Genomic DNA, 22,061 nt, shown 5'->3' on the forward strand with positions numbered 1-22,061 from the left:
TTAGAAAGTAGAATGAAGAATTATCCTGCGAAGAGGAGTTTATTTTAATTATATTATTATATTAATTGACATTGAGTAGGTATTATGGAGTGTAGAGTATTTTTACTTATTTATTAGGATACTGTTATTATAATCGACTTTTGATTTTAGAGTTGTACGATTAAATTGTGTTATTAATAATTGACTAGAGAATAAGGCTTTAACTTTCCATATATCTATCAATGTTTGTGTGTATTATTAATTATTACTTCGTTGTAAGCATGTATGCAGGATGTACTTAGTTGCTTTACGTACTTATTCTTACTTGAGAGGTAAGCCTTGGCTGGCGTAGTACTAGGTGAGCGAGATTTTTCGATATCTGAAAGTAGATTTGAATGATCATTTAGTAAGTGGACCTCATTATCATATAATATATATTTTATTTATTAATGTACTATTAATATGGTACTATGAGATTTATTATATATTAGGCTATTTTACTATAATAGGTGACTATGTATTAGGTATAGTTATTATGTTTTAATAATTGACTAGTGATATAAAAGTATGGAGTTTGGTTTTTGTCTATAGTATTATAAGGGATGTACTTACTTTAAGAGGTTGTGATATTAAGTGGGTTGCTTACTTATTGATTTAATTTATTTAATGGTTAACTATTGATATATAAGGAGGTACTTACTTCAAGAGATAGGGTTAATTCGAGGATGGTCTAACGTCATGCGAAGGAGGTCTTGATGCCGGTAGTGATGAACTAGTTTGCGATCGTTAGTGCTTTTAGCGGTGATTGATATGTTTATTAAGTGGTGAATTGCTGGTGGACGTGAGCGCACCAAGCCTGAACCTCACCGAGGGGCGCGGCGGGCCTAGCGCGCTTCGCCAACGCCACACGGAGTTCCCAGGCGATCACCCATCCAAGTACTCTCCGTGTCCGGCGCTACTTAACTTTCGTGATCTGACGGGAACGAGTGCACTCAGCGCGGCCAGGGCGTTGGCATTTCTATTTTTTACTTAACATGTTTGTAAGTAGTTGTAGCATGACTGTAATTTGTTGTGTTTGTTGTCTGAGTACTGCATTTTGCTCACATATTTTTGTTGACTGCAGCGTCGTTATTGTTGTTGTTTTGATTTTGGTTGTTTAAGGGTGGTGTTTAGTTAGTTACTTGTGCATAACTTCGGCTACCAAAGGTGTTGATGGGGTAGAACTGATGCCGATGGAATTTGACGAAATCGTTATTGTGTTTAAATGTTACATTCGTCCATTAATTGTCGTAGAATATCGAGACTACGTGATAAGTAACACACATTTTGAGTCGATCCGTTAATTTTCCCACGATCAATCTATCAAGTTACGAGACGAGAAATTTTTAATTTATAATAAAAATGTATGAGATTACGCTTTTTCGATGTACGCTTTTTCGAAGATCTGTAGCGCAAAGAACAATTCTCTCTCCAACGGTTTCTTTGATACATATTATAGCATCGCCGGAACACTGTTTACGAAAGGCCGACGAAACACATACAGTGTCGCGATAAAGCGTAGGTGCCGACGGGCCGAAAGTGTCGGGAAACTTCAATAGGCCTAATGGCCCACCGATATCCCTTTGGTCCTTCCGTAAAATAATCGGAAGAAGGCGTATATAACCAAAATAGCAGACGGTTACGAACACGTGCGTAGCGGGGATATTGAAAGATGACAAAGGGAAGAAAATTATTACTGGACGTCTAGGTTACATCATCGAGAACACAAAAAGGAAACAAATATGTCCTGACCATACAGGATCTATTGACCAAGTGCTCCCTTAAAATTCCTACTGTAGCGGTTCATGGCCATAAAGAAAGTTCCAGGGCTGAAGCGCACGTGCTGGCCTGTGAAATGTGACGTCCGAGGTCAGGACGTCGTCAAAGAATAGACCCTATGATTTACAATAAAGCGCAAGTGCTTTCGATAAAGGAAACTGATTCCCTACCCCAGAAGAAAACATTCTGTTTCAGGCACCTCGGTATCCTATATGAATGGCAACGAGGAAAGGCTAGAGAGACGCAGAGAGATACAACTGATCAGTGAAGTCGAGTAAACGGTGAGTATGCGAAGAACAATACCAGTACGGCCCAGGTAACGCGTGCTGGTAAAACTATCAGGTCTTCCACGTATAATTAATAAACTCATTGTTAAATCAATCCGCGGAGTATTTCTTTGGCACCGTACACGTCCTACCACCTCACTGATAAAATCGAAAATAAAATCTAAGGAATATTACAACAGACGGATCAATAAACAAAATTTCAAAATGGTAGATTTGTTACATTTAATGAAAGAACTTAGTAGAGGGAAATCTCAAACGGATATACAGAACCTCATAAAGTTCCCAATATTTTCAAGTACTATAATATTGAAATCGAAGTAAAAGGAATGCCATGGTCAATACATATAAATAAATTAAAATTAACGCGCTCGCAATAGATAGTGACGAGCATTCAAACAGGCGGACCAAACACAACAAACAAAAGCAACACGTTAATAATGGAAACTTTTCCTATTATATACAGTACGGGCATCGTTTTTTATGAACAAGAACAAGGAGAGGAACTCTACGGTCCTTGGGATGGAGAACTTCCAGCCTATCACCCGGAGGTGTATGGATAATTACTCACTTACTGTTACCAATTACTCCAACACGCTTATTAAAATATCTTCGACCGTATCATTTGTCAAAACTGTTATTACAATGTAGATGAAATGCCAAAAGCAAAAAGGAATCGTAGACGTAGAGGCTATAATCCAGAATGATCGAGCTCTGTATACGACTGTTAAACTCGATATTTTGTTATCGAACTCACGATAAGAATAAATATAATGACCGAGCCCTTCTCGCTGGGGCATTCGATTGTTGCATATTCACTACCGTAATCTCCAGGTCGCATTGACAAATTTTGAACAGATGTTACGATAATAAAATGAGCCGTGACACTTTAACAATTTATGATTTTACAATCCGCGGGAAAATAACATACTCAATATTCTGATTTGTGACTCAACAAAAATAAAGAAACACATTTATACGTCCTCTGTACTGCATATGTCGTTGAACATGTGGAAAATCGCTAGTAGCACATAGATTATGAAGATACATTTTGCTTGTTATGATATAGTAATCCTACTTTTTCAGCACTGTATCATATTTGGATTTAGGCTTGAAGAACGCTTCTACTTTACTAGTGTTGCTGTTTTTAAGATCTGTTTCTCGTAGTAGGTCTATAGAATTGTACTATATATTCAATATTACTTTATGAATATATTATGAAAATTATGTAAGAAAATTTAAATAAAAGGCAAATTTGAGGTAACAAACTGATAGAGCATGTTATATAAAATATGTTGTAAAACGAATAAACTCACTTCACTTCACTTTTCGTTCACTTTTTATAACACTTCGTGCTTTGCTTTTTTGTAAAATGTTTCGACGTATTCATTTTTTTATTATTTTTATGCAAAATTATGTTATTCTGCCAGAACTTTGTAATTTAATTCTCTCAAGTTAACTTACTGTTTGAAACTGACTCCCTTCTGCGAAAACATTTTTTGACTAAATTTACCCAGATATTTTCTGTATCCAATACTCAGATCCGATGAATATTCGGAGCAGTTCAAGGCTTGAATTTCGAAAGAGGTCCCGGTGCACCTTTATTAAGCGTCAAGTAGGCCAAGGTGAAGAAATTTACCTTTATATATGATAATAGAGTTTATTATGCAGATCTAACAGAGTAACGGTACAAAATGTTACAGAATGATTCAAAGTATTAAAAGAGACTGCGTCAAAATATTTTAACAGATTGATTCGAGCGCTTATTTTGGGGGGTTTTTATATCGTGCTTTCTATACTGTGTGACACTATCGTGGGGTTTTAGTCGGTAAGTCCGACACTACCCCGACAGTGTCCATGAGGATCTCCCCACGAAAAAAAAGTTCAAGGCTTGAATATTTTTAGAAAAATAATAATTTCACTGATCTTAGTATTAATTTCAGTGATTTCAGTAAAAATAAATGTAATTTTCAGTATTACTAACAATTTGTTTTATCCTCTTCCTACCACATTTTGAAATACAAATTTTTAAACCTAAAGTTCAATCTAACAATGAAGGTCATCATCGAGGTTGATACATGTTCCAGTTTCGAATATACATCAAAAGAAGTATTTCCTTTCTTAAGTTGAGGTCACAATAAGCATCTTCAATCAGCATTTTATTCTTTTGTCTTAATGGTGAAAACAAGTGATCGAAGAGATAGTACGCATCAAAATATAATACAATATGCTCAAATATACTACACAACCTGCTACAATATACTGCAAGAGTAATTGAGACCGAACACGGAAGACCAGGAACGATAGCGTCATAAGCAGCTTGTTCCTTTTTGTTCTTTATTTGGAGTTTTAGATTTCTTCCCTTACAATAAGTAGCTCTTTGTGATCTATCTGTTTCCTCTCCTTTTTCCATCTACTTAGGGACTCATTTTTTGGAATCCGCGGACACAGTACGTAATTGATCTTCATCGAGCAATCTTGTCAATACGCATCGTCATTTGCCACTCCCTCATTTGAAGAGATTTGATGATAGTATTCCTATTACGGCATGTATATATTTCATGATATGGAGCAATATCATATGATGGTAATAAAAATTTCTCGAACGATAATCCATTTATTTATATTTTTCAATATCTGTCCTTACGATTGCGTATTTATTTGTTCCACGTATCATATTTATCCATTTGCATAACTGTAGGTGACATTTTTTTAAACAATTTTGCTAATATTTCATAACTTTTTAATTCATATTTCAAAGTGGTAACAGGTGTTTCTTTCTTTTCAAGTCTCCTCCATATCGGGCTTATTTCTAGTAGCCACGCTTGCTTACAAAGCAATTTTATATCTGCACAAGAATATCTTTCAGTACATTTTACTATGTGGTTTACAATATCTGTATTTTCTAATAAGTGGTTGCTAAGGTATAATTTGAATATACCAAGTCGAGCAACTTCATTGGGTAATGATACGTATATTTGCTTTTCGAGACGCCTGAGTAAAGCTGCATCAATGCCCCTAATAACATATTTACAATAAATATTATCGTTCTATTATACTAATAATAATGAAGGAATACTTCAAACAACACAATAACATATTTGGAATTTGGAGAAATATTACGATATTTTCTACTTAGAAAACATTGAAATAACGTGATATACGTACCAAGGGGAATTAGTTGTAGCCAGAAGAACTACATTAGAATTCTCATTAGACACTAATCCATCCAATCTAGAAAGAAGTTCTGACCTGAATCTCTTTGCAGGTTCAGACAATATACAGTCTCCTTTATTTGTGGCGATCCAGTCAATCTCGTCGATAAAAATAATTGTAGGCGAATGACTATAGGCAAGTTCAAATAAAACCTGTTCAGTTTAACAAATGTATTATTCATTAAATATTATATTCGAAATTCCTTAAATTCATTGCCTCATCACGAATATGATATCATTTCGTTTTCCAAACAACTATTCTATTTATATATAAATGACGAAAAATAAAATCAAATCTTTTTATACCTAGAATCTCTCCTTCATAGACAAAGGAACAAAGAAACTTATATAGACAAAGCAACTTACACGTATATACTTCTCGGAATCGCCTCTCCATTTGCTGACAGTTATGTTAATGAGCTGGCAGTTATGTTAAAAAAAGGTGCAATGGCATTCTGTCGCGACTGCCTTCGCTAACTTCGTTTTCCCTGTTTTGTATATTTCTTGTAAACACGTACAGAAATGAAAAGAATACGAGTATCTTACCTGTACCAGGTGGGCCGTACAGCAAAATACCTTTCCAGGGGGAAAACGGGCCATCAAAAAAGATATGATACTTAAGGGGATACACAACGGCCTCCTTAACAGCGGTTTTACATTCCTCTAGGCCTATAACGTCATCCCAATGTACATTTAATTTGTTTACTATGATCTCCTGTGACGATACAAAGATAAAATGGCGTCTTCTCTATATTAAGTAAGTGTTACGTAATTTGATATTTGAAGCGTTACTGAAATCACGTCATTGTCGATATACGTTGGACGGTTTATCGACGGGAATTTTATCGTTTAAAAGCTTTACGATACGTATATTAATCGAAAATAACTTACGCATGAGATGTCCTCAGCAATTTTTCGTAATTCCGGATTATCTGAATAAAGCTTTGCAATGCATTTCAATATCTTCGATTGCATGGATTGTTCCATTGGGACGTTAAATAGCTCTTCTGATGAACGTCCATCACTCTCATTGGGGAATATTGACGTCACTGTCATTGCGAGATTAATATGATTCGCATTATCATCAGTTATCTTCTGCTGTAGATTCGTCTCTTTCACAGGCTCACTTCTCGCTTGTTTACTAACAGATTTGGCTTTTGTCTCAATACTTCTACAAACACTGGATCATATTGTAATACGATACGTTGAATACGATACGTTGAATACGTTGAATACCGTTTAATATCGTTAAATAATTTAAATTCTTACGTTTTGCTTGCATTTGTCACTTCCCTCGTCATTTCCCTTCCAGTTATTTTCTTACACAATATGGGATATTTTTGAAATTTCATCTTGTAATAATTTTCATACTCTGCAACGATAATTTCCAAATCGATGTTGTCGCAAACCCGATGTTCGGGAGATAGACGAGCTTCCCGGAATAATACATCGCTAACGTCTATATACATAAAAAAATGTAGTTTTTAATTAATTATAGTTTTTAACTAATTAAAAATATTTTTCGCAATGACTGAACACTATAAGATAACCATCAAACAACTGTTTTATCTCTAGGTAAGACAGGCAAAAGAATGTATTTACTATATAAATCCTCGAAGATAATTTCTTGTCTTCTGCTTTTTAATTTCCAATTTTTAGATGGATAAGAATAATTTGAATTTATACTTCATATATTTGTTTATAACTAGTTAATCTACATAATCGATTGAGTTATTCTTAACTACTGAATTACCGATGTCGAATTTTCAAATTTGGTTTCGCCTTCTCTTTCCATGATGTCCACTGATTTCTATTTCGATTGGTCACTGACACTATTCAAAAGAATTGGAACTAGGAATATATTTTAATTATAATATACTCACCCATTGTGTTCCAAATAATCACATACAAGGTATAATATGTTCCGATGACGTTCCGAAATACGACTCTCCTCCTAATGCAACATGGATATAGAAAGATGGATGCAACATGGAAATAGAAAGAGAACACCATGTATAGATACTTCCTGTCCATGTTTAATCAGGCATGCACACTAGTGGACACTGACGCTGCTCGTATACCGCTGTTACATATTTCCTGTACAAGTGCGCGTCATTAGACAAGGACGGAACATCCTCTCTCTACTTCTCTATCGCGTTTTTAGTTCGCTCACGCGCTCTGTACTTATATCTATTACATTTCCACCCTAGGCAGCGGCCGTGCAGTGACTTACAAAAGTTCCGAACGGTTCCATCCTGGGCGGACGGTTAATTGCGTTCGGTACTTCGAGGCAGAAAGGTGAGTACAGAATCGCTCCTCTTAGTACTCTTATTAGAAGTGTTATCATCGAATATAAGTTTTTTCAATAAATTCTTATCGTTTTACGATCTTTCTAGAATACAATGACGCCAGCAATCGATCATTTTCGCGAATTTATTGTAAATTAATTGGGGGAATATCTGGAGTTCTTTATCGGTTTCGACTGTAAAATCAGCAACTATTCGAATTTTTCATTCATAATTGTGACATTTTCGACACTTCCGTTGCCAAGACCCTCTTGAGAGATTTTTGGCACGTTCCATCACCCTTGTTAAACGAGTGCACATTGGTGGATATATTGATTTTAAAAACCAATACGTGTACGAGATTTATTATCTCACTGGGACAAAGAAATCCGTTTTATTCGCGAATTTTCCGTGTTTCTTCTTAATTTTCGTGAGTGTCTGGCGCGGAGCATTATTTGAATGAACTTTTCATCGTTCAGATTATATTTCGTTTAAAAAGATTGAAATTGATGTCGAGAAGAAATGAAACAAGGTGCTCGGGCATTCCATCGTTTCCCGGGGAAAGAGAAATATGAAAAAAACGGTCGTTCTTCCTTCTGCCATTTTCGTCCATTACCAAAATGGTATGACCCAAATGTCCCGGGCCGTGAATCAATCAAGCGAATTTTGAATAATTTTTGAATAATATCCAGTTAATAATTTGTGAAACAAATTAATTTCATTTTATTGTTGGAAACAAATTAGTTGGATTTTTCTTTCTTTAGCAGTTTTCGCCGGAGTTGACCTGACGTGCTACTTCAGTTTCCATCATCGCTTCTCGAAACTTCCAACGTCCTTGGTGTTGGAGTCTCCTTGACCAGGTGAGTACATAGCTTCTAGATACTCGTCGCTGTTCATCCTTACGAGCCTCTCGAGAAAAATCCGCAGTTAATATTCTGCTAATCCCTGCTGCTTTTAAAGACCATAAGTAGTCGTCCGTAAGGTTTAAAAGATTTCGAGTAGATTTGTATTACGTATTTTATCTTCTAATTTTTAAAGAGAGGGTCGTGTTTAATCAATTGAAAATGACGAAACTGTAATGGGACATTATTATCAAATATTAAACGTGGTTCCATTGGGTACTTTTATGGTCTTTGCGAGATATATATGCATTATACGTTGCTACTAGCAACGCGTAGCGATGAACGATGGAGAGCAGTACCTTCGTTATCTCGTCTCGGTTGTGTACATATCAGTAATGCACAGTACTCGTACTAAATATCTTACAAATTCCATACAGATTTTCAGATTAGTTTCGAATAATACCAACACGACCATGATAGTCACAGTACAGTATTAAATGGTGCCACTATGCATAATACACTCCTAAAATGTTTCTACAAATATATTTGTCCGAATATTTTTGTCAGCTACTATATCCTAACCACGGTTTATTAAACAATATATAGATTTAAAAAAGAATATATAACGACATTACTTGTTTAGGCTAGATTGGTTTAACTTGTATAGTTTTAGTAACTGTGTAAGATCAAACAAGAACTTATCGTTAGTTTGGCGAGATCTGATTACACGAAGCAACATAATTGCTTTGAAACTCAGGACAGAAAACAATGTCAACCGGTAGACGCGTTTGTCTGGTGAACGTGTAACGCGTGAATAATAGATAGCGACAATCACGCGAACGCTAGTTACAGCTGACTTGGCTTACATTGTAGCATTCAAACTAGAGTATACGAGCCGTAAGCACTATTGAAAGTTCAAAGACCGACTAGTGAGCTTCATCCTGTCTCATTTTTTAATCAGGCGATGGATCGACGAATCGTATTGATTTCGAGGATTATTATAGTTCTGTGGAAATTTTAAAGCGTGGTTTGTCTAATCTTGTCTCGTTAGCTACAGACTCTTTGGCGAGCAGCCTGAAACTTGATCCAGTTTCGAGAAAATGAAAAATTCGTTTCTTCTCTTTGCTTCCCTGTTCCTTCTTTCCTCCTTTTTCCCTTTTTACATCGCGTTAGGACCCGTTAAATAATATTGACTGCCGTGGACGCTGGCTGAGAAGTGCACTTTATAACTAGCTTTAAAATCACTGACGTCGATGAGGACAAAGGTAAGTTAGAGGGTCATTTATCTGAGCTGGTGTTATTCGACCTGAACCCTGCAGCTTTTCAGAGTTTCTTTCGTTTTTCTTTTAAGAGCAGAGATGTTAACTGGTCTCTTGTTACGTGTAAGAAGTATGTACTAAAGCTTATTTATCACCAATTGGTTGCTCAAAGTCGAGATATACATACCTATATTATATTAATACGTTACAGAAGATTACGCGTTAGTTAGCTTATGAGAATTTATAGTGTGTCACAGATCACAAAAGCAGAATGACTACTTTTTCATAAACGATATATGTATATGAATTGAAAGTTTAACTATTACGTCACATACTTCTCTCGATAAAGGTCGTCGAGTGCATATTGTTAAAGAATATTAGCCATTTGAATTCAATAGTTTCGAAGATACTAATGCTTCTGTGAAGTTTTTGCAGGCTGTTAATTTTTTATTGAGATACTACAAATTTTAAATAACTTCGATTAGAAATAAAAATCACATTACATTAACGCGTAGAATGTAACGTAACGTAGATAATGTAAATATAAATTATATTACAAGGAAACAATACGGGTAGGTAATGTGAAACATTCTGGTTAAAATTGCATCCTTTGAAGGCTAGGACACACAGTACTTACGAAGTAGATTAAGTACCAAATGGGGTACTTAAGAAAATTCATGTTGTCATTGTTTAATAAACATCTTCAGCTAATAGCTTTCTGCAAAAGCTGGTTTAAGTTATGCTAGCTTGTTCCTTATTAATTGCAATTATATTGTTCGTATCTCCTAGAGGATTAACAATCCATTTTTATAATGGATAATAAAAGTAAATTCCTATTAGGTTGTCCCAAGTTTCTTTCGTTTTATAAAGAAATGACAGTTATGTTATTCTATATTATTTTATATTAAATTGGAAAAAGGTGGATCACACGTAATTCAATAAAATAATATAAAACGAAAAATGTTGTACATCTATTACTTTCTTATAAAACGAAAGAAACTTTTGGAACAACCTAATATTTCTCTACTACGATGCTTCTACAGTGCTAAAATATTTGATAAAAATGTTAAGAAATTCTAATATTGATTTAAGCGTATCGATTTATCCACTCTTCATATTTGATCAAACAGAAATTGTTAATTATGATTTACACTTAAAAGCGGATTGCATATTATGAGGATAAATTATCAAATTCATCTCTAATATACACATTAGAGAATCATTCATAGCCGCAATCCTGTTTACCGCTAACATTCCTGGTACTCAATAATTCATTAGGTGTCTGCTTTAGCCGCACAGAATACACCTGTAAATAATTAATCGCCATTAATATTCCATCGACTTTTGAAAATCCCTCATGTGATCTATTTCATGCGATGAGAATATGTATAAATTGAGATTGCGATCGACCATCCTCAGTCGGATAAATCGAGTGATTCAAATTATAACACAAAAAAAAGTTAAAACTAGTTACATTATCTTTTTCAATTTTTATGTATTATTTGGCGGAAGAAACTTTGGTAATTGGTAAGTAAAGTTCACCTCCTTAATGTTAATGATTTTAATATGTTATTAAGCTCAAAGTTCTAAGGAATTTTCTATATATATATATATATATATACATATACATAACTGTGTGCGTATATATATAATATACGTATAACAGCCAAAGTTCAGCTCTCAAGTGTACGCAAAACTTTTATGTTCATTTTACGCTATACCAGTATGTTTCATGAATTTGTTTGCTAACAGTATCGAAACAAATAACAAGCAGAGGACGAGCTATTCATGAATTGTTTTGCCAGCGTGTACGCTCCCAATATTTTCTATTTGAGAAAACATACTTGTTGCTATTGCAACTACAAATATCTTTACAGTCGACGCTTTTGCCGCGAATCATTGACTAACATGTAAAATCGAGAAAAAACATGGTTTATTGTGATGGAAATGTGGAAAACCGCAAAACCGATATAGAAGGGAAAATAAAGGAAAGGAAGGTAGGGATAAGTAGAAGCTTGGGGCCAAGTTTAATTCACTGAAACCGAGCTGCTTGTATTATCGCAAAACAAAATTGCCAGTACGTCATTTCCGTACTCTCGTCCTCGCGAAAATGGTTTTGCTCGTTAAGAAAAAACGAAGAGACAGGGAAGAGAGGAAAAAGCAAACGGAGAGCGCTTTTAAAAAGCTGGCGAACCGTGTGTTACCACAACGAGATACGCGGTGCTATTTGTCGCTTTAAATTGTGTCGCAACTCGTTTTTGAGATCTTTGCCAGGGACGCGTTAAAACACGCTGCAAATATATTTCTGGCTTTTCTGGGGTTTAACTGAAATATGACAAATAACGTTGTAAAACATATGTACTTATGACTTACAGAGTAATTGAGTGTACAAAATATAATAGCCAGCGATTTAGGGCTTTAAAAGATCAAAAGAAAAGAAAAGAAAAGAAAAGAAAAGAAGAAGATAATATGTTGCGGCAGTTTAAGTCGATCTAAGAAAATAGATAACGGGAGGGGGGGGGGAGGGCAAAGCTAGTTAATCTGGAAAGAATCCAAGCGTCAATTTCAAGCATTTACAGAGAATCAAGCGGGCTGGTTAAGGTCGTGAGTTGAGCAATTATCCCGCGTTAGGTTCAATCAGGTTAGTCCCACGCGAAATTGATCCAACCATGCGAAAACGAGTGTATTCTGATTTCTGTCGCAGATACTTCTGGCTAGTGCAGTACCTACACGGTGGTTGTTGAAATAGCCGCTTCTCATCTATTTTCCGCAGCGCGGACATCATCCTTTGATCCCTTACGACTAATGAAGTTTTCAAAGATGTACGGCAGTTTGAGATTCTACTTGAAAATGATCATGATTGCGGTCTGCGTACCGCCTGCCCTTCTTTTCGTTCTTCCGTTAAAGACTGGTAAGTTGATACTGATTAATTATGCGATCGAAATCCTATATAATGGCTACAAAAAATATTTGCATCATTATTCTCGTTTCCTAATGAATCGCTGTTTTAATCAAGTTTTATATTGCATCAAATTTCTGTAGTTACACGAAAGTACTAAATTATAGAAAACTTGATATACACGGATTTAATTAATTGATAAATTAGTCGATATATAGGCATTATTATTTATTATATTATATATTATAGCCATTATATATTAGTAATGTATATATACACTTTTGAATTTTAGCCTTCTATTATTCTTATATCCTTTAAACGTCATTTCAAGCTACAAGCGACTTTAACTCAAATAGCTCGATTTCAAGTTCTAACGTATACTGTAAAGCACACTTGCGAAGTGAAACAGTAAACACGATATGAAAACTCTCTCCCCAGTAAGAAATCGAATATCCAATTTCAATCGTGCTTCATCGATAAAGCATCAATGCTACGTAGAAGCATCGTGGCAGCCGCAATGCGGATCCGTTGATCAAAAATTTCCTGGCACGATCGTTTTCGTAACGCTATTAGCCGTTTCAGTATCAGGGATGTTTTAAAAATCCGTATCGGATTGTACCATGAAGCGCAATAGCGCTTCGTTTATTTATTTACGAGAAGTGCCGATCAACTCGATTGCACTGCTCTTTTTTTTTGTCGAAACATACCTTTCAACGCGTTCACGCTTCACTTCATCAGCTATATCAGAAACGTTACACTAAAGAGTCAAAAGGTTGCCAAATATTCGTGCTTTACCTTTTGTTTGTGTGACGTTCTGTAATTGGTTTTCCAATTCAAGAGGTAATTTATACATTAGTTTTTTCTTTATTTGGTTTACGATTATTTGAAAGAAAAGTAATTACGAGAGGAAACTCTGATAGACTAGCGACAAGCTACGTTCGGAACCGAGCGCGCTGTGAATTGACAATCGTAACCAAACATCGCGACACAGTTCACCACACTATGCGTACAGCATGATCACGCTGAGTGGCGTTGAAACGGTTAACGTAACTGCGCGTACGACCGTCGAATGGCAAAGATATTCAAGCTGAGAATCGTTTTCAGATGCTACAAACAACCGCTGTGCTGACTTTGAAGGAGAAACCATTCGACATGATCTTACGTTTGAGCCGGGGCCTTCGGTTTGCAGTTTCTGCGTCTGCTACAATTCGAGGCTGAAGTGGTGCATATCGATCGTATGCAACCCGCCCGTAGTGAGTATATGCTCATTACTTAAACACTTAACACAACCAGAGAGAAACTAAAGCACACCGTTAATGCGAATAGGGTACACAGCGATTCATCTAACTTGCCTTGAATTACTTTTACAAAGAGAAACATGGACAGGAATAATTCTTTGTTACGAGTCGTTTAATTTATTCGTTCGTTAGAACGATTGGTCTGACAAATTCAAAGTCTTGTTCCGTATAAATATTTTGAAACAAGCACGTCATAAGCTTTGTATATTTTTTTTATCGCAACGAAACTGTTCAGAGAAATGTTGAAATTATTAATTACAAAAGAAGACATTTACGTTGTAAAAATGTTAGCGAAAACATTTGTGAAAAAGTTACTTTGTTATAAATTCTACAAAAGGAAATATTGAAAATCACGCCCCATTTATTCAGTTGCACGTATGAAAAGTATTTTGCATTCGCGCAAAAAAATCCCTTAAGGATACATATTTTATAATAATTGGAGTGTCAAAGTTATTACGCGGATTGGCGTACACGTGCCTTTTAATGAAACTAGGTTATTCATTTGTTATTCGTTCCTAACTTTCAACTTTATGATTTTTGCGGAATAAAATTTTATATTCCGGTTCAGTTTATAAATGATTCATTTTGAATTTAATAAAATTAGAGTTACAGCAGAGTAATTTAACAAAGAACAAATAATCATTTGTACTTTATTAAAATGTTCTTTTAGCGTCTCGTTTTAATATTTCTCTAATAATATTTTGTTAACCGTTATATTTAAATGAAGGTTTTCAAAGCAGAGACGTACTTTAACGTAGGAAATGGACGTACATTTATAATGAGAATTCAGAAGCAAAAATATTTCATACAAAAATAAATATTCCCCATGTGTAAATAGCTACGTTATGACTTTTATATGTATCTAACGTTTTTCCATGCAAGGTAACGTATATTTGCTTCTTCGCTTCTTCGCTTCTGAGTAGTAAAACCTGGCATTCATGCGGCTGATAGGTAGTTACGCGCTGACAACGAAAAACATAAAATGAATAAAAAACATGAGCCATCCTATAAAAAAAATAAAGCTGCTTTTATCTTTCATTACATATTCGTCAGAATATTGTTAATAAATATTTAAGTTCAGATTTCAGCTTAAATAAATGCATAGGATTGGACATTTATTTATATATGTATCTGCGAACGCTTTTTGACATAAAATTTTTATAACGACTAAAATGACATATTCCGATATTAAATTAATTTGATGAGAATAAAAACTGAATTTTTTAAACGAGATTTTGTATGAAGTTACATTTATTGGGAAAAATTCATTCTTTTATAATATGATAAAACGAGACTCATAGTCTGTATAAATCATTTCATGGAATATTATGTGTATGTACATGTGTTCTACGCTTTTATTATAAAAATGCTAAATGAACATAACGATCAAATGCATCGACAAATTGATTATCTTTTATTTGTTTCGAACTACAAATTGATTGAGACATTCGTGTTTGCTAAATTGCGAATTTAACGCAATGAAGTCGTCTGAATCCCTTGCGAGCATGTAAATATAGCGTCGAATTAACAGGTCAATTACTTGAGGTTGGAACTGAAAGAAAGAGAAAGATGGAGGAGGTCTTGCCTTTGAATGCTGGACACTTCTAAAGCCCACAGTTCGCTGAAATTGCCAGAGAATTCAATTAAATGGCAAATTAAACCATTGAACTGAATCTGTTTCCAATCGTGAGCTTGGAGGTTCTACCCTTTGAATTTTTAAACCAGTCAACCTTCTTTTGTACGTATGGTAACGAATATAATTCATAAACTAATGAAGTGTGTAATTCAATTGAAAGCTCTTTTCACTGAATTCAGTTTAGATTAAGAAAAATGATATAATAACGAAATTATCAATTTACAATTTATAGAGCGTATACTTTATTCGAAAGTGAAGTTTATTACTGCAAATATTAGTTGGCTATTTATAGCCTGTTTGAAAAGGTGATTTAATTTCGATTGATTTTCGATAAGTTTTTGTTGGTTTACTCAGGTTAATTAATCTCCAATAAAATAGAAATACCAATTCGGTAGTATAATTGCTTTCTTGCTTATTACTTTTTTACCAATTAGCGATGCACGATTCCAGACCAGTAAATATTTTTCCATCGGGAGAAGTCAGGTCGAGAGATGCAAGATTTATACGCTCATTCTGTCAGTTATCCCAGTGTCTGTTACGCGATAGAAAATGAACGAACTGAATAATAAATGCATTATCGGCATGAAGATTGCTTGATGTAGGCCACCGCTTTTTTTCTATCCTTCCGATACCATTTTTCTTTACTTTTTTTTTTTTTTTTTTTTTGCGAAACACTTTGCTAGTCGTGAGAAGCAGCAATTCCCTTCTGCGAATCAATTACGGTTCACGAGAAATTGTATTATAGCCTGGAACGTATTCAAATTATCTTCAATTATTCTCGGCTGTTTCCATTTCCATTCGTCTCTTACGTAAGTACTCGTTTGATGTACGTACATCGTGAGACAATAATCGTTAACACCTTTAATGTCTTCAGTATTATAGAATAAGACGCGAAAATACGTTGAAACCTGACTTTTAGATTCGCGAGACTCTATAAGGCTTCGAAAGTCTCTTGTTTCAGGCCGAATAAAAAATTGTAGATGAAGAATTACATTGCGAGGTCTGTTAAGGAAAATTTTAAATCGTATCGTTGTAATAGGATTATTTCAGCGAGGGAAATTACGTGTTGCGTGCGAAGCCACGAGCTTTCTTTCAGGCTAATATATATAATTGTCCTATCGAACTTTCCATCTAAACCGTTGCGCTCACACGTGGATTTTGCATTTCAATTTTCTTACTTACAGTCCAGTCCAGTGAGACCAAGTTAAATTTTTCAGCCCTCCGAGGTAGAATATGTTTTATAGAGAGACGTACAACGCCATGAAAGGGAGACAGATCAATAAATTGGGTTATCTTTAAATTACTGACAATCATTTCATCGACGCGGTTTCACCGACACCGAGTCCCCCGGCAACGTCTGACAAAGCTTATTTACCGATACACTGAACCACAATCATTTTACCGACCTCTTCCTTTGCTGACAGTTATTATACTCGCTGTCATATGTTATCGTTGATTATACATCTTTATTTACAAATTCGTTCCTGTGTATAACGAAACAAAGGAAGAAACGAAAATGATACGTTTCATGACGCATTGTTAAATTATTAATTAACGAGAGTTACATATCTACATGAATGCTTTGAAATGTCAGTTATAATTCATGAAAATGGATACAAGCCATTTTACTATACATAAATATAGGAATATAAGATGCTAAGTAATCTTCCTATGTAATCTCCTCCAGCTTTTTCTAGTTTGATCAATAATTATTAGTACATGTTAGGAAAATAAATAGAATTTTTGTTCTCAAGCGAGGTATAATTTAAATTTTGTATGTACACAAAAATGTTAAATTAATAATGATTATAATAATCAATAAACTATGATTACAGAGGATGGGTTTTTTGATAAAATGACATTCTGACAAATATATATAGATCGATATATATATAGATATAGATAGACAAATATATAGACTCTTACAACAGTAGTTATGAATGAACAGTAGTTATTGTATCAATTCCGTTCTTCAGAAGCTTCATTTGTGAAAAGACAATTCGCCAGAATATGGATTCACTGTAGTTATAGCTATAGGATTTCAATCTAGTTGACAGACTTGCTTTACGTAGAGAATATCTGTCTCTTGTTCTACCTTATCGCGATTCTCTCCTCATCTTATACGCTTTGTCGAGCAAAGTAATATTGGCATATATCTCGGCTCTGGTTACAATCATTAGTTTCCGCCTAAACGGTTAGAATCACATAGCTCGCGCTCTACTCTCGTTTATTCACCATTCAGGCCATATGGTCGCATGCGACGAGTTTTATGTTAATTCCGACCGATTACAATACCTTTCTTTCGTTTACAAGGAACGACGAGACTGGCAGTTGCGTGATTTGCAATGCAAAAGCCGCGATATCTGCACGATAACCTAACCTCAACCGATTTTGTTGTACTATTCTTATGTGGACTTCGTTTGTACCACTTTCGTAACAAAAATAGAATACGTAGAACACAGCATTCCGTTATGCGATATTGTCGATTCCTAACATCCGAAAAATCAGAGATAATTTTTTTCCCTACAGTTGTACATTTGTGTGAAAAATTACGAACGTAAAGTTGTTTGGTGCATGCACAGTCCTCCCCTACCCTGCATTTGCGTGGACATGCTAGAAAGATTCACTTTTCCACGGTGAAACTGTATGTATTATAATTTCATTTTTACAAAGGTCGAACATCCTACTATACATAAATTTAATATTAATATAAGCAGGTTTCCTGTTAAGTATTACATCTGACGTATAAGCACACGTGTGTACGAGCCTTGGTTTTAAATGTCTTATAGTAGACACCGAAAAGATTATTCAGTTGGATATCTGACTCAACATCAATATTTTACTAGGAGATAACATGTTAAGAACACGTTGGTGGATGGCATGGGAGATGATGAATGAAGACATACTTCTGTGAGATACATAAAATAGTAGTCAGAACGTATTTTGGCGCTTGGGGACAGCAACAGCTGGTGATACTGTCATACACCTCCATTTATAAACTTTCGAAAATCGATGTGACCTTCAAACTTTAGTGTATTCTGTTTCACAGCACAAAATATTTCCGAAACGTACGTTTATTGTTACAATGAACTTGACTAATGGCTCTGAAATACTATCCTTGAAAAAACAATGGGGGAATTAGAGCAAAAAAAAGAAGGAAATAAACAAAGACCTTGTTGGTTCGTAAAAATAAAATATGCTACAGGAAAAACTTTTTCCAACTGATTGAGATGCGACAAGCTTTAAAAGCTATGACGCGAATCGAGCGTTTGTCTACAAGAGCGCATTTTCGGTGGATATATAGATATACATGTATATGTGACGAAATATACTAAAGCAATATTGACCCTTTGTCGCTGAAAGTATCAAACTACAAAACTTCCTTTCAAATTTTCAGAATAAGGAAATCAGGATCATGATAAATAATTGGAACATAATTAAAAATAATATATCTTCTCTATAAGATAATGAATACATTGGTTCATTTAATTTTTATGGATATTCAAACGCTTCTGTGAAATAAAACGTCAAGATTATAGAGTATAAAATTCATAGCTATGAAATAACTAAAACTCTGATGTATTATTAAAAATATACGTTAGGTTCTATGTAGTGATACATACAAAGATTACATGTACAAACCCATAATTAACACAATGCTACCGCAACCATTCTGCAATCTACCTTGCCCAAAACACTCTTCCAGTCACCTCCAAACTCTTCAATTCTCTCCACCTAACCACCCACAAACCATTCACAAACATGCAATTCTCGACAAAAGAAGAACTTGTCGTCAGTTGTCCTTAACATCTCGTTCATTCATTTGGTCCCTATCCCCCTATTTCCTCCCACTGCGATGATCGCACTACATTTTTCCACGTCTCTATTCTATTCTCTGGATGACCTGAATTCTCGAGCAGTCGAGTGACGATTGATCTGTACAATTGATCGATTTCTGTTTATTACAGCCATGCAGGAAATTTCGTCTTGGAAAGCGATGTTGTGATTTCGAATGCTTGGACCATGTAAAAAACATTACCGGAACCGGTGAAATTTATGTCCTTGAGGATGAGAAATCCTCCAGCTCCTCGACTCACCAACAAACGTGATGAGCTCAATGGTGCTGTTGCGGCTATTTTAATTTTTCAACAAGGATCCAGATGGCGCCGTGGACGAAATTCAATCATTATAAACGTCAACGATCAACATCAGCCATCAGGTAATTTCATATTGGTGACTTATTTCTTCTGTGTTATTTCTTCTAATTTTATTGTTAGTTCTTCCATTTGTATTCCAAAAGATTGAACTCTTTTTACGTGCGTGTGTGTTTTTCTTTTTTTTGTAACTCGTCGAGTTGCAATTCTAATTTTTGCACTTCCTCCTTCATGTCCTCTATGTGCTTCTCGAACTCTTGTGTCGTCCTGTCTTTGTCGGAACATTCTACTTGAAGATCAGCGAGTTGATGCTCGGGATCGTAATTCAATTTTTGGTCATTTTATTGCTGTCATTTTATCAACTTCTTTCTTCTTCTTTCTTTTTTTTTTTTTGAACTTAAAATCTTGATTTAAGGTTTGTGTTTCACTATATGATTTATTATTATTAACTAGTTCAACATTATTTTCAGTAGATTTTTTTTTCGCGTGATTTTTATACATATTTAAATAGTTTAACATGAGCAAATGCATCGTACGTCAGATATACCATTTTTAATAAATTGTCGCCTTTACAACTCGAGTTACCTCTGAACGAGTCGCATGATTGATCAATAAGCCATGAGTAATTATGCAAATTCAGTATTTTTTTCATCTATCTATCTGAATATTATAACAAAGACTTTACATTGAATATTTTATTAAAATTGTAAGTTTTTCATAAACGCTTCAAAATCCACAGTCTATTGATCAACTCCTCTATCCTTTCTCTTTCTCCTCACTAAAATAGATAAATTCCTAATGTAGTTTGTGGATAATATTTTTTTTTTTTTTTTCTAAAGCAAATCACATTTATCATCTGATATATTTTTTGAAATAATTTCTGTCTGTACATTTTCTTCTTTTCCCTTACTCCTCTTTCTCTTTCTAATGAATTCTTTTTATTCCGTAAAATAGTTTTTGTATATTCAATTTTGTTAAGTGCAATCCTTATTTCTGATAACTTACTTTTATTAGATAATTCTTGTGAATCTTCTACTACATCTTCCATATCATTTTGAGTGCGGCTTCTACCTTCAGTAAATTTAATATCTTGAACCGTATCATTAATTTCAATAGCTCTTTCGGTATCAAGTAAATCGCACTTATTATTTAATATACCTTTTGAATTGACTTCTGTCTCTGTAGTTTCTTCTTTTGTATCTTCTTCGAGTTTTCTTCGTTCTTCTAATCCACCCTTCTCATTTTCTAGGATCTTCCTTGTTGTTACGCCGCCTAAAACATCTGCACGCCAGCCCGCGCCAGCTCGCGCCACCGGACAACAACCAGCCTGCGTAACGTCACTTCGACCCTCAATAAACCTAAGGACCCACCATAACTTTCACTTCCCTGTATTGTTTCGCCATGTGTCTTCAATCCGTTTGTCTTGAAGAATTTCTAAAGCTTAAAAATATTCTCGAAACACAGTCGGTTTTTAGAGAGGTCCTTGGGTTTATTAGTCGCACTTAAAACACGGAGAAAGCGGGTATGCACCCATTAGGAAAATCCGAATAGCCCTCTAATAAAACAAGCTATGTTTTCCTCACGCACACAGTCATCTATCCACCACGATGGTAGGAGACTTCCTACTCATCCCTTCGAGCAGTAGTGCAGGTCATGACCAATCGACACCGCGGTTCAAATTTTTTGACACATTGTACAAAGGTGTATATCAACGTAACTGTACCTGTATGTCTATATTCGAGATTATTTATCTATTCAAGATAGCAAAGTAAAAATACTATATAGAGGATTTAATTAATGTGTGGATCAACGTATGTATCACTATATGTAACAATAATATTGACTGTATATGTACGTGTGTAATAAAAGATTTCCGGTTTACAATGTTTACGATACTGATATAAAAATACCATATAGAGGATTTAATTAACGTGTATATCTACGTATATATCATTATATGTAACAGTAACATTATGTAATATCGTGATGTAATATGTTTACAAAACGTGGACAATAGAGATGTTAATCAGACAGAAGAGACGATTGTGGCTTAACTTGAACTATTCATACCAAACGTACAGAACACAGCGCAATCCACACTCTCTCGGCAACGCCACTCGCAACCTCCGTCTCCGCTCAACTCGCACTCGGCTCCTCGACTCGCACTCTGTGCTTTTCGACTCGCGCTCTGTTTCTCGACTGACTGTTGTCGCATTCCATTGCCCTTTTCCTAGGCCCACCGCACACGTGTTCTGCAGACGCTCGTGGCCAGGGTCACGTAGGTCTTTTCCACGAAACTATGCACTTGAAAAGACCGATGACACATTGATGGGCCCGACGGCGCCCCGGCTCTCGCGACACTGTTCATAGTTCGTCCGATATTTCCCAGGCC

General features: G+C 35.1%; 1 protein-coding gene, 1 long non-coding RNA gene and 2 pseudogenes across 6 annotated transcripts; 2 read left to right on the forward strand and 2 right to left on the reverse strand.

Moving 5' to 3' along the window:
* Positions 1-874: 874 nt before the first annotated feature.
* Positions 875-993, reverse strand: LOC117164300 (5S ribosomal RNA; annotated as a pseudogene).
* LOC117164016 (uncharacterized) lies at positions 894-3,349 on the forward strand. The gene is made up of 3 exons (XR_004465548.2): positions 894-1,019; positions 1,993-2,078; positions 2,548-3,349. It is a non-coding gene; the product is annotated as an uncharacterized LOC117164016 (long non-coding RNA).
* A 372-nt stretch (positions 3,350-3,721) lies between these two features.
* Positions 3,722-7,495, reverse strand: LOC117164014 (katanin p60 ATPase-containing subunit A-like 2; annotated as a pseudogene).
* Positions 7,496-7,506: 11 nt separating this feature from the next.
* Positions 7,507-21,707, forward strand: LOC117164015 (uncharacterized). Of its 5 annotated transcripts, none has more exons than XR_013061684.1 (6): positions 7,507-7,594; positions 8,346-8,441; positions 12,387-12,593; positions 13,686-13,834; positions 19,484-19,734; positions 20,919-21,707. XR_013061684.1 is itself a non-coding variant. In XM_076627573.1 (5 exons), exons 3-5 carry the CDS (start codon positions 12,488-12,490, stop codon positions 19,622-19,624), a joined length of 396 nt encoding a protein of 131 aa, XP_076483688.1. In that variant the 5' UTR covers positions 7,507-7,594; positions 8,346-8,441; positions 12,387-12,487; the 3' UTR covers positions 19,625-21,707. The 5 variants fall into 5 exon arrangements, 1 of the variants encoding a protein (XP_076483688.1); XR_013061685.1 differs by having other exon boundaries at positions 8,349-8,441; XR_013061686.1 differs by lacking the exon at positions 7,507-7,594 and adding an exon at positions 7,783-8,204.
* The last annotated feature ends 354 nt before the right edge of the window (positions 21,708-22,061 follow it).

Source organism: Bombus vancouverensis, unplaced genomic scaffold (genome assembly GCF_051014615.1).
Source record: "Bombus vancouverensis nearcticus unplaced genomic scaffold, iyBomVanc1_principal scaffold0075, whole genome shotgun sequence".
In the NCBI taxonomy this organism is placed as follows: domain Eukaryota; kingdom Metazoa; phylum Arthropoda; class Insecta; order Hymenoptera; family Apidae; genus Bombus; species Bombus vancouverensis.